At 38.5% G+C, this 13,624-nt stretch overlaps 1 protein-coding gene across 2 annotated transcripts in view; it reads right to left on the reverse strand.

Annotated features, from left to right (window-relative positions):
* Window positions 1–13,624, reverse strand: part of ANKIB1 (ankyrin repeat and IBR domain containing 1) — a 145,135-nt gene that overhangs the window by 95,728 nt on the left and 35,783 nt on the right. For both annotated transcript variants that reach the window (XM_036761895.1, XM_036761893.1), the window contains exon 2: window positions 11,576–11,845. In XM_036761895.1, coding sequence (XP_036617790.1) covers window positions 11,576–11,763 — 188 coding nt within the window. In that variant the 5' untranslated portion in view covers window positions 11,764–11,845. The remainder of the gene's footprint in view (window positions 1–11,575; window positions 11,846–13,624) is intronic.

Raw genomic sequence — 13,624 nt, forward strand, 5'->3', positions numbered from 1 at the left:
CTACTTTAAATAAGAAATGCTAGTAACTAGGGCAATTCTGGTAGCTCTAGGCCTTTTGTGAGAGGATCAACTGACCTTGCACCAGCATCACAAAGTTAAGTTTAAACTGGTGATTGGATTATGAAAAAAAATTTACAATCATATTTATATCTGAACAGTGCTTCTAGCTTGAAGAAGTTCACAAGTAGGAAGTGAAAAATGGTTAGTAAATTATGGAACTGAATAGAAACAGTGAGACAAAAAGGAAAGAAGGGCAACCCTGGATTCATGGCCAATATTTGACATCTACTGTGTGTTACTCAGAGTGAGGCACTGAAAATGCCAATACCTTAGATAACTCTTCAGGACTTTAAGTCATTAAACAGTTGCTGATCTGCATTGTTAGGGTGCAGTGTTGAGCTGGTTCACCAAGGGGTAAAGAAAGGAAAAAAAATGACAGTATAGACAATTTAGGGGTAATAACTTAGGAAAGAACTGAGAGGGCATGATGAGAATGGAGGTCATGGTGAGTATGAAGAAAGGAATAACAGGGCAAACTGGAATGATAAAAGATTATGACCAAATAAGGACATTTCAGAGTTCATGAACATGGAATGCTTGTAGGTGACGGCAAGATCGAGACACAATCTGTGTATAACTGAGATAGGCTTAAGAAGTGGGTCATGGAAAGTGAACAGACTGAGAAGCTAAAAGTTAGGTATTTGAGAGGTTTTTTCTTTTCTTTTTTGAGGTTTTTAATATGGATATTTGATTCCCTTGATATGAGTGCAAAAGTTGGGATCAAGAAAAGAATGGCAAACCAGGCACTGAACTCATTAAGAAAAGAAAAAGAGTATCCCAGGAAACTGATAGATAATAGGTATCAGGTTCTGGATGAGTGACAAATTTGCGTATCACGAACCTCAGGATAGTGAGTAACAGTGATAGAGGGAAAGTCTGGAAGAAGCAATGAGGAGCAGGGAATATTCCAACTGTCCCACCGTGACCAATTGTAGCAACAATTTGGCTAGCAGCTACTGTAGCCAACAACAACCAGCAACAAGAGCTACCAGCACAGGTTCTTTTGATCTGCTTTACTAAGGAAAGTAACTTTAAGAGGTTAACAATCTCACTTTAATCCAACATACAAATATGATTCATTTTGGAAAAGCCAGTAACCTGAACTTCAGAGCAAATACAAACAAGTTACAAACATCAACAGACAGACCTGGTCTTGATCCAAATCTCAATTTATAGTTACCAGGAAAGCATCAACATCTGTGGGGGTGGTGGGGGGTGGTAGCTCTTAACAGCGGCTGCCCAGAGTCTCTTCAAGCTACATGACACTCTTCAGTGAGTGAAAGCCCCAAAGGAAAAACATGAACCTCTGGGTTTATATATCTTGTTCAGGGTCAAAGGGCATCACAAAGGGCATCACTCAAACCCACATGACCTAAAAGCTTCTGGCATCAGAAACATGTGACTCAAACCCATGTAAACTAGGCTTTCCCTTGAAGCAAAGAGGCCATCAAAGACTCCTGATCTAATCAGGGAAACAAGGGCCAGATTCTTCTAGGGCAATTGATTAAATAAGTGCTAAAAGAGAAAGAAAGTGCCACCTTAACTACTGATACACCAATGAATGGAGGATATGAGTGGTGGGAAAGGAGTTGTGAAAATGCAGCCTGTACTAAAAAGGGTAGCAATGGAAGCAGGGGCATCAGGAAAGGGCCTGGTTTCGGGGAGTGATAGGAGTGGGAAATAAAGCTTGTTAATTACAGAACAGGCATTCCAAAGAGCAAAACGGAAACAAGTGAGACATGTGAGGCCTGGGTTGGTTAAAGGTATGATGGTAAATGTTTAACAATGAGCCAGGATGGGGGGGCGGGGCAGGGAGGAACCATAAACAGGACACCTTTAAATTTAATCTGCATTATTAACATTTTCTCTATCACCTCCTTAAGTCTAAGACAGTCAACAAAACAGCAAATCAAGCCCTGATTGTAACGTTTACAATTTTTGGTGTAAATACTCTCCCTGAAAATTTAACAACTGGGCTCTTGATAGCCACCCCCTGGTTGAAATGAACAAGGGAGGAGGGCAGTACTGAATGGAGGTAAGAGATGGGAAGCATATAAAGGGGTCAAAGTATGCTAACCACTGAGGAATAAATCCAGACAGAGTATCAGTGGTTAGGGAGAGGGACATGATTAGATTCTTCAAGATCTTCCCTTAAGGTCCAACCTCCTAGCAGGTTTGATGTGAATGATGATACAATCTGTGAGGCTCTGGGATGTCTACCTCAAAGCTGGAAGTAAGAGAAGGAAGTCTAGATGGGTTCTGAGCCTGCACTGGCATTTTCATTGGCTACTGCCCATGCTTTGAATTCTCTCTCTCCTCATCATCTCCTGGTTTTCTTGACGTCCTTCATGTCCCAGTTAAAATTAAGTCTTTCCTGATCCCCCTTAATTCTAGTGCCTTCCCTTTGTTGCTTATTTACAATTTATCCTATCTACAGGATAAATGTTTGCATGTAGTTGTTTACATGTTGTCTTCCTCAGTAGACTGTGGACTCCTGGAGGTCAGCGGCTGGCTATTATCTTCTTTGTACCTCCAGCACTTAACAAGGGGACTAATATACAATGGGCATTTAATAAATGTTTACTGCTTGAATTAAGAACCACTGATATTTTTTAACACAAAGCGCTTTAGAATGTCCATATGTGTTATGCAGTGAATCAAAATCCTTACAAATACATTTAATTATTAATATAGATTTACATATAGTGTATATATTTTGATTGTAAGATCTACTTGATTGTAAGCTCTGAAATCCACCAACAGACTTTACAAATAAAAATTCAGACTTTCTTAGAAAATGTAAGACTATGCCAAGGATATTTTTAATAAATAAGATAAACCATTTCAATTTTATAAATGATACTATAAGAAAAATTAGCCAACATACCAAGAAAAACCAGAAGCACTGAACCCTGTTTCTAATGCTTAAGGGATACTGATCACTAATATATTATGAAATTTTTGAAGTCAGGGACAACATAGGGACCCCAACACTACCTAGTGTCCAAATCAAAACTGCAACGGTACAGAAAAATATACAGCCACTTCAGGTACGTATACCAAACTCAATAGAATTTCACTATGTTGGAGAACAGTGGCATAAATTTTTCTCTGTACTTTCCAAGAGGACTCTGAGTGGAAACAAAAGCGTACTTTTAACATTTTTTTTAAAAAAGGAATTTCCTTCGGCAATCTTACAGCAGAGGTAACTGCAGACCACTTGCGACGCCTGAAGAGATGGAACCATTGCTGCTGTTACCATACTACCAGTTAAGAGAAAAATAAGAGGTCTAATAGCTTTGTCTGGCTTAGCGGATGACAAACATGAAGGATTACGTCTAATCTTGTCTTCCACACCACTCAGATATCAGTAATCAAATTTATATCAAACAGTCAATTCATACCGATACCATGCACAGACCTCAGAAGCATCAGGACAATGAGTCACATGCAACAGAACTGGTTCAGAAATCAGGCCAAGTTAAATATAATGAAGTATGTGAATGTATGATTAAGGAAAAAGTAGCTGTTAAAATTCTCATGTGGGAAAGGAAGAAAATCAAGCGTGGAACAAAGTTCTGAAGGTTTCCAAGTTGTACTCAATATAACCATGTTGGGATATATGGTAAAAAAAAAAAAAACAAAACCCTCAGTCGTCAACATAAATCTTGATTGGGACTTTTATATTTAATATCCAAGACACATCTATATTTCATTCAGCACTAAACACAACATCCTAGAATTAGTAGCCAGGGTTAATTATTTGTTCCAACAGCAACTATTAAAGTGACTGGGTTTATAATTCATTGTGTACCAAGTCTAAATCTATATAAGGTAACAATCAGGAATACTGAGGGGGTAAATAACACTAGGATAATTTACTAGAATTCTTTACTATTGTTTACTGCGATGCCAATCAGCTGTCTTCAAGTCCAGAATATTAAGGGTTTGAACATAGAAATGGTGAATATCACTGGGCAAAGAAAAATAAAATCTTTAAATGTCATGAAAAGGATTCTAGGATTGAAATTTTAAAGATGAACGGACCCTTTAAAGATTATAAAGGTATAATTAGTGATCAAACTATTTTGCAAAAAAACCATATTTTTTAAAAGTGAAATTTCAATTAATATCAATTAATTACACTTATTACTTAAGATTTTATATATCCTGAAATCGCTCCTCTCAGACTAGAGACAGACGGGACCATCGTTGGTTGCCTTGTGTCACGTGACAGAGAGTGCACAGTGACAACCCACCCACCAAGTTACATGATGGGCACAACAGTAACTAGTAGAAGGCTGGTTAAGCTGGGCAACGCACTCGTTACATCTTCATTTTCTTTTACAGCCTCTACATTTTTTGTGGGCTGCCAGAAATCCTTTGGTGGGTTGTATGTTGTGCAGGCCTGTTTTAGAGGAAGGTAAGGCCCAGAGACGTTTAGTATCTTGCCCAAAGAAACTCAGGTGGTAAGAGACAGAGGCGGAGATTCAAATCCAAGTTTTCATACTCTAAATCCAACGATGTTTCATCTGCCCCACGCTGTATCATGTTAAGGTTTAGATTAATTATAATTAGATTTACTAATAGTATGGATAGATGGAACTGGTAACTGTAGGAGGTTAAACAACATCCTGTCTCTAGGAGCTTTTAAAAATTTAGCTGGAAAATAATATATCAGGGAAAGAATGATACGATATGTTCTTCAAGAAGGAAAAGGTATGCACTAGACATTCTCAATGATAAAACCCCATGTGGTATTTTTAAATGCTAAAAAATATGTGAATTTATGGGTTATACTATTTAGTGATTTAGTAACTCTTGAGAACCAACAAGACCTTCTTTGCCATGTAAAATATTTCACATATGGGCTCTTACCTATTCTTCCAAACTTATTACATGTTGTTCCCATACACATTCTCCCATCTCATAACACACAATATTTCATCTCTGATCTCCATGCTTTTTCATTTGTAGTGCACTCAGCACAGTGGCTAGCATACAGCAAGCACTAAATAAATGCCCGTTCCCTGTCCCTACTACCTATGTCTGCATTGCACTCCCTTCTCACTTTCACTTCAGAATTCCTCAGTTCAAGCAGTTTTCTTAGCAAAGACACTGACATTTGACAGATTAGGTAACTGAGGCCAACAGGGTTAAGTGACTTGCCCAAGGTGAGAAAGCTAAGTAAATGTCTGCGGCCACATTTGAACTCAGGAAGATGAGTCTTCCCGACTGGAGGCTCTACCTACTGTGCCACCTAGCTGCCCCAACAAGAATTTCTGGATTCATCCAAAACTATGTTCAAATGCTATCTCCTACATGCAGCTGTTACCTTCCTCACTAAGTACTTTGTATTGACTTAGTATGTATTTTATGTCTATTTATAGGCGGACATGTCTTTTCTCAAGAAGCAAGTGGAGTACAGACAGACATGGGGACAACGAGGACATAATCAATACCACAAAAATTTAAAGAAAATAGTTTAAGACAAGGTATAATACTGTGGCTTCTCATTACAGTCAGGATCAAATACAAAACTCTGCTTGGCTTTTGAAGCTCTTCCTGACCTGGTGTCTGCTACTCTCCATGTACTGACACTGACCTCCCTACTGCTTCTCTCACGAAACACTCCAAGCCTTTCCACTGCTTGTCTCCCATGCCTGGAATCTTCTCCTGTCTCATCTCCACCTCCTCACCTCCCTGGCTTCAAGATGAGCTCCCAATCCCTCATATTGTATTCCCTCATATTCTTATATTAGTTATTTCCTATTTATCCTATACATTATTTGTCTACTGGCTGACTCCTCCATTAGATTATAAACTCCTGCTTAACAGAGTCCCTGGAGCACAGTAGTTGCTTAATAAATGCTTACTGACTGATTAAAGAGTTTTTAATCTGTGAAATAGAACACTTGTGGTGATCTTCCCTATGTGTGGCTGAGGCAGAATGAAGGAGTAGGTGAAGGAATTTAAGGAGACTGAGGAATTTGAGGGAGGCATATCAAAACAGATGCTCCAATTCCTCAGTATAAGGGCAGTAGCTGAAAGTGAGAGAAAAATAGTGAGCTAGATGCTGAACTCGAGAAAGAAGGAAGAATGAGTTGGTGGTTGATATGTAACAGCTGCTCTATTCTGGACTGGATGGAACATTTTCACACTGGGTGAAAACTGAAACAGGTTGTTGAATGAGGTGGTAAAGGGGCAATGGGCAAGGGAGGATGAAGCAGGGAAGGAGGGTGAGGACTCTCTCTCTGGGATCAGTGAGTCACACGGTGCAGGAGAAAGCACAGTCAGAGAGAGAAAGGAAGGTCAGGGATAGTGCCACACAAAGCATGACCTCTAAGAGAATAAGAACTGGTTCACCTTTATCTCTATAGCCCCACTGCTTGGTGTTTAATGAACGCTTTTTGATTGAACCATTCATTTTAACGAAGAACAAACATACTTTCCTGTACATTATTCAGCTAAAACGATACACTTTACCATGGTAGCTGGTTATAATCAAAGCAATTTGCTCTAACCGTAGAATTCTGGCAATCAAGTGTGGATAAGTGAGAACCTATAAATTAGCCATCATTCAAAGCCTGGTTTATCACCATCACTTGCAAAATCAGGACTAGGGAGGAGGAGGGGGAGGGAGGAGGACCGATATAGCTACAGTTTCATAATGTAGACAAATATGCTTAACAAAGAAAAGGAGTAAACTTAAGAAAAAATAAATTAATAAGCATTTATTAAGCACCTACTTTCTATGTGCCAGGGCAGGCCCTGTCTATTAGCTTCTCTTGGAGCCCAAGGAACACTGCCAATACCAAACCACCTGCTGGGCATAAGACTTCTTCCATCTTAGGCCCCACAGTCATCCTTACCTCTTAACTGGTTTCCTACTCTTCTGCCTGCTATGAGATGGGTTTCCGGGGATCTAAGAGGACATAAAATCACTGGCCAACCTTGAAAACAAGCTTGAGGGAGAACCTACAATAGTTTGATCCCATGCCTCCCTTAACAGACTTCTCTCTAACAACCTTCTTAGACCCCCTTCTCTTTCTCCTCTAGGATATGTCACTTGGTGATCTCAATCAACTCTCCTTGCCTCAACTCTACACCAATGATTCTCAGATTTCCATCTCGAGACTTAAAAGCTCTTCTGAATTCCAGGCCTCCACCATCAGCTGTCTGTCAGCTGAAATTGGATGTGCCCTGGGCATCTCAAATCCAACAGGTATAAAACAAATTCATTGTCTTTCCTCCCAAACCCTCCCTTCTTCCAAGATTCTCCATTACTGGCAAGGGCATCCTCCCAACCAAGCAGCCTACCACACAGACTTGAAACTTACATACCCAACCGGGTACCAAATATTCTAACTTCACAATTCTTCAATCTTTCCCTTCTTCTCCACTCACAAAGCTGCCATCCTAGTATCAAATCGCATAACACTGATGAGGTAACACATGTAGCAAGGTACTCTGCAAAAAGCCATCTTACTAGCCTCCCCACCTCGGGTTTCTCCCACTCCAATCCACTGTCCACTCAGTTGCCAAGAAAATTTTTCTCAAGTGTAGATGTGACGATGAGAACTGCTCCTGTGGCTTGCTATCATACCCCAGGATCAAAAGTAAAACCTTGTTTGGCCCTTGAAGTTTTTTTATAACCTGACCCCTTCCTGCCTTTCAGGTCTCTTTACATGTACTCTATGATCCAGTTACCTTCGCCCACAGGCAGTCCCCCATACAAGACATTCCATCTCCCATCTCCATGGCTAACTGTTCCAGGTGTAGAATGCTCTGCCCCGCCCCAGCCCCCCTTGCTTCTTCCTTCCCAGGTTAAATCTGCTGAAGTCCTACTGTCTATGAGAGACCTCTTACAAGCCATTCCTCCCACCCCACCCCTGCCCCTGATGAATTGCTCTCTGCACAGATTACCTTGTACCTTACTCAGTGTATGTCTTTAGCATATCTAGTTATTCCATGTTTTCCTCCCCCTTAGACTATGAGCTTCTTAAGGGCGGGGACTCTTTTTAGTTTTCTTTATATCCCCAGTGCTTAGCTTAGCATTGGGAATACAGTAAGGGCTTAATAAATGATTATTGACTGCTAGGTGCTGGAGAGAAAAAAACCAAATAGAAATAGTCCCTATGTTCAAAGAGCAAGGTATCAGAAAGCTTTATTTTTAAGGAAAATAATATAATCACTAATAACGTATTAAGTTTTTAATTGATCTATGTGGAGAGTTAGGAGAGTTACAAGTGGAACAGAACACATTATTCTTAAATTATAAGAATCTACAACCTGGTTAAGGTTAAAGAAAGAATGCTCATGCATGAATCTGAGAGAGATGAAAAAACAATATATAATCAAATGCCACAGGTGCAATAAGAGATGAAAAGGAAGTGATCCTGAGAGGGACAGTGGTTGGAGGTGTCATCGAAAAGGAGGAATTAAGCTGGGCCTTACGAGATAAGCAGCCAAAAAGGAGAGAAAACATTTCAAAATGTAGGGTTAACATTAGCAAAGGAAGAGAGGCTGGCATTACTGTACTCTGGTGGAAGATAGTGAAGAGGTGCCTGATTGGCATGGAAAGTTGATGAGGGAAAACCCATAAAGCTTGAAAGGATAAACTGGGCCAGACCATGAAGGGACTTAGTGTTATAGGCAATAGGTATTTCATCATGAAGGTGACTGAAGAAAAGTTAGGTTAGTCTGGTATGTATTAGAAAGAAAAAAGTGAAAATTGAACAGTGACTTAGGAAGCTGCTAAAGAAATCCAGTCTTAGATAAGAACAGGACTATACTGGTAGTAATGGGAAGAGAGAAGACAAGGTGCATCCAAGAAACAATTTTGAAATGGAACTGAATGGATGGAGCAACAGCCTGGATAAAAAGAAAGAGAGATTCCCATTAAGGATGATTACAAAGTTTTCTGGATTGGGTTACCAAGAGAATGAAGGTGTCACTGACATAATGTTTTTATGACTGCACTTAAAGGTTTCAAGAAGCATCACTCATGAGACATTTAAATCACTCTGCCTTCCATTAAGGCGCTGTTGTTTTTTAATAATGATCTACTCTCATTAGCAATAACACAACTTTGTAATTTACCACTTATATACCAGAAAAACTATATCAAAAATTGGTAACAATACTTGGGATAAAACCCAAAAAAGAGTGGCCAGGACTATGTACAAAAGAAATTCACAATGGATATAATACAGTATATTAAAACACTGAGACATCAATTTTCAAGGTTGATTCAATTCACCAAACATGTATTAAACACGTACTCAGTGCTGGGTACCATGCTAGGTACTGAGTACAAAGCAAAACGAAATGCGCCCTGCTCATAAGGACCTATTGTTCTACCAGTCCAAAGGAGGGAAGATAACAAAAGAATGGAAAAGATAACCCATCAAGCATTATAGCAGAGGAGGGGTAACACAAGAGGACCATAACTATGAACTCAAGCTTGCTTTCTCATCTTGAAAATATCTTTACAAAAATGCTTTATATGTGAATCAGAACACTGAAAACATGATAACAGAAGGAACAGGATTTCACAGGTGATTTTCTAAAGTTGTGGTCACACAACTAAGTTATGGAGTAAAAGATCCTAACGTTATTTACTGATTTTGAATGCTTGTGCAACATACTTTATATTCTAGAGAAAAAAAAAGATTTCAAGTTATACCATGGCATGAAGATGAATGAATAGTTCATTAGATTAGTCTATCAATATGTATAAATTGGACACATGCTACAGATGGGCTCAGAAATAAGCAGAGGTTAGGTTACAATTTGGACAATCTCAAAAATACTTTAGATGACCCCAAACTCTTTAACAGTCACATAACCACCCGGAGAATAATGCTATTAATAATGGAGCACCAGAAGAACTTGGAAGAATGTAAGTTCTTCTTAAGTTGCTTTGAGTACCTCACAAGTAACTCAAAGAGTAATGGAAAGCTCCACAGTAGAGCGGAAGTGGTCACAGTGGTCACCAGGCACAGGCATGACCTGTTCCACATAGTGGGTGGGTTATACAGCAAACAGGAGAGACAATAAATGAACCATCTGAGTGATTCAACAGTATATATCAAAGACTTTTGATCTTGTTAATAGTCCCTTCTACCCTTCTACCAGTGTGATGAAGCTGAGTCCTCCCTCAGAATGATGTTATAAATGCATATACTGCTAATTTATTTTTGCTTAATGAAAAGATCTTTCCCATCCATTAATAGGCCCATGTGACCTGCTTAAGTCACACTGAAGCCTAAGTCACGTGAAGCCTGTGGTGAGAGGAGCTTGCTGAAAGAGTGAAGCAAAGCTGAGAGGAAGTGAGGTCAGAGCAGTTAGAGTGGTGGGAGAGGGCAGAAACAGGCAAGAAGGCAGCTAGGATGCTGAGTGTCTGTTTGTGGGAAGGCTTTGGGATGGAGTTGCTCCTTGTAGTGATAGTGTGTCTTAACTTCTTTGTTGCTTTGATAGATTCGGTTTACTGGTGTTGGGATTTGGATTTCTGGAGTCTGAATAAATGTTTTGCTTCTATCTTCTGTATGGAGAGTCTGTTACATTTTGTGATTCAGAACCACACCAGGATATTCATAGCAACAGCAACCACTGTGACTATCACCTTGGCGATACAATGCATAAAACAAAACACTTAAGATTGTAAAGCAAATCAATTTGAAATTGTTATAAAAACTTTTTTTTAAAAGTTCATGGACCCCAGGTTAAAAGCCCATACCCCTAGATATTTAAAAATCTATAGGAAGCATTTAATAAGAAAACACAGACAAAAATTATATTTAAAAAAAGGTACGGAAGAGTAATGATAATATTGATGGACTGAGTATCAACACTGATGAGATAATGGATCCTTTAAAAGTATCATAGTAAAGGTGATGTAAATAAGTATTTTTATTTTTCAGTGCTTTTCCAATAGCTAAGTTTCATTCTCTTGCTTTTTTTCAGAAGTAAAACATTCTGAATTTCAAAGGTTTGTACTATGGGAAATGCAATTCTTACTAAATATTTAACAAAAATTTGTGACCTCTTCCTTCCTTCCCCAAAGACTCTTTACAAAAGTATTGGACATAATTTAAAGGTATTATTAAAGGAAAATATGATTCCCTAATAAATGTTTTGGTAGGAACGTTGGGTGTAGGAATTCACTCCTTCCTCCATTTGTATTGCAAATTGCAACTATCTATACCTTAGTAAGTAAATCCTGGGAATTTTTCAGAGGCTCACGAAGATGAAACAACTTGCCCAAAATCTTAACAGACAGTAATTATCAGTGTGGCAGGATCTGAACCCATAACTTCTTGATTCTAAGTCCAATAACCTATTCACTACACCATAGTGCCTTTACATAATTTAAATATTCTAGGAAAAAAGTATTCTCAATTAATGAGACGTATATGACTTCTCAGAAGACATGTCTCAAATACAGTATCAAAATGTGTGTGTGTGTGTGTGTGTGTGATCTATAGCCAAGTACACTTGCAGTAACACTCACCCTAATATTCGGTTCATTCCATGTCTAGCAGCATAGTGTAATGGAGTATTGTGCTGGTAAGGCTCACCATAAGATGTATTTGGATCAAGGGATTCTTTTAGCTGAGGGTTGCTCTCATATATTTGGTAGGCCAAGTTTTCATCTCCATTGATAAGTGCTTTGCGGAATTTGGTGGTTGTATTTCCCATGTTGTTACCCTGGTAGCTAGTGGCACCTCTTCCCTTTCCCCTTCAGCCACTTCTTGAGTGCTTTTGCAACATGCTTCACATTCTGAAGAAGAAGAAAAAGATTTCAAATTAGATTGTAAAATATTTGTGAAGAGGCTTTTCTTAAGAAAATATCACATGAAACTAACTTTAGCTTAAAAAATATAAGAGGAAGAAAATTAGGTTAAAAATTTTATTTAGATAGAAAATTCACTAAAATATATTTAATGGTGTACAAATTAACTTTCTGTTAAACTGTAACATCCTTCCAGGCCCAAACTGTTTAAAAACTATGCACAGGCTTTGTACTTTGTCCTATAAAATGAACTTTAAAATAGAAGTTTTCCAACTTGTCTCTTTGTCAAAGAAAATCTGGTTTAACACCCCTGTAACTCATCTACCAACCTCACACAAACACAACTCATGCCACAGAGTGGACAATTTGATGAAGCTGAAATCAATGGAAATTTTCCTTACATACCTCATTATAGAACTGAATCTTAACCCTTGAGTAAAAGAAAACCAAAAATGCTCAATCTTAAAAAGAAACTAAAAAAGGAGAAGAGGTATTCAAATATATGCAATCCCACTCAATACAGTGGGTAAATGAGATACTTGAGAGGATCAATATAACAATTCAGAAAATCTTTATGTTATTACACTGTCAGGAAGCTAGGGCAGCCAAATGGCACAGTGGATAAGAGCGCGTGAGCCTGGAGTCTGAAGGACCTGAGTTCAAACCCAGGCTCAGACACTTACTAGCTGTATGACCTTGGGCAAATCACTTAACCTGTTTGCTTCAGTTTCCTCAATTGTAAGGAAATGGCAAATTGCTTCATTACCTTTGCCAAGAAAACTCCATAAAAATGAGATGACGAAGGAGAGTCAGACGCAACTAAATGACAAAACAAAGCTCTCTTTTATTTAAGACCATGTCTTACTACTCTGAATAATTAATAGAAAGCTATAAGTCAAATCAAATTTCTTTAGTTACTAAACATAAGAATAGGCTTAACATTGGTGAACAACAGGGTAAATGTGAAACACAAAAGCGACCAACAGTAAACTCCTCTAATAAATGTAATGAGCAAAATCACTGAATTAAAATCATTGAATTTCACAGCCGGGCTACCAGTTATGACATACACTGTGTTTAATGTCAAAGGCTAAAGAGACAAAGGCTTGGGAAATTGGGGGAAAGCTAGATGAGCCAGAATGAGTAACCAGAACAACGGATAAAGCCCAAGTTAAAAGTTACGAAGGAACAAAAGGACGTAAGATTAACATGAGAATGAATGGAATCTGAAGGCCAAGTAAAAAGAAGTGGCTGAGGCTTATGTTCTTGATTCTAAAATGATGAGAATCCCAGTTCAGGAATTAGTTTTCACAATTTGCTGCACTGTTTTTATGCACAGCCGTCTACATTCAGGCATTCGATAGCTCTCTATACTACCACCTGCATTATTAATTCTCCAGGAAAGCGGCTATCTCTAAGCAATAGCAGACATTTTATATATGTTGTCAAGTGTAATATCCTAGACACTCTAGAAATCTCCTCTAAACCATGCCGAACAAGATTCATTTTCCCTCTGCTTGTATTCCTCAAGGGAGGGGGCACTCACTACTTACAAAGTCAGCCCCATTCATTTTTGAAAATTTAGGAAGTTAAGCTGATATCTCCAATTTTCACTCACTGATCTTGGTTTTGTTGCCTGAAAATACATGAAGATGGTTATCATGTCCCAGGCTAAATTAACTTAATTTTTCTAAACATTTTTCACAAGAGAGAACTTAGTGTTGTAATGATGAACTTTGAGTCAGAACGCCCAGATTAAAATTGTTT

The sequence above is a fragment of the Trichosurus vulpecula genome, chromosome 5, assembly GCF_011100635.1.
Source record: "Trichosurus vulpecula isolate mTriVul1 chromosome 5, mTriVul1.pri, whole genome shotgun sequence".
Lineage (NCBI taxonomy): Eukaryota > Metazoa > Chordata > Mammalia > Diprotodontia > Phalangeridae > Trichosurus > Trichosurus vulpecula.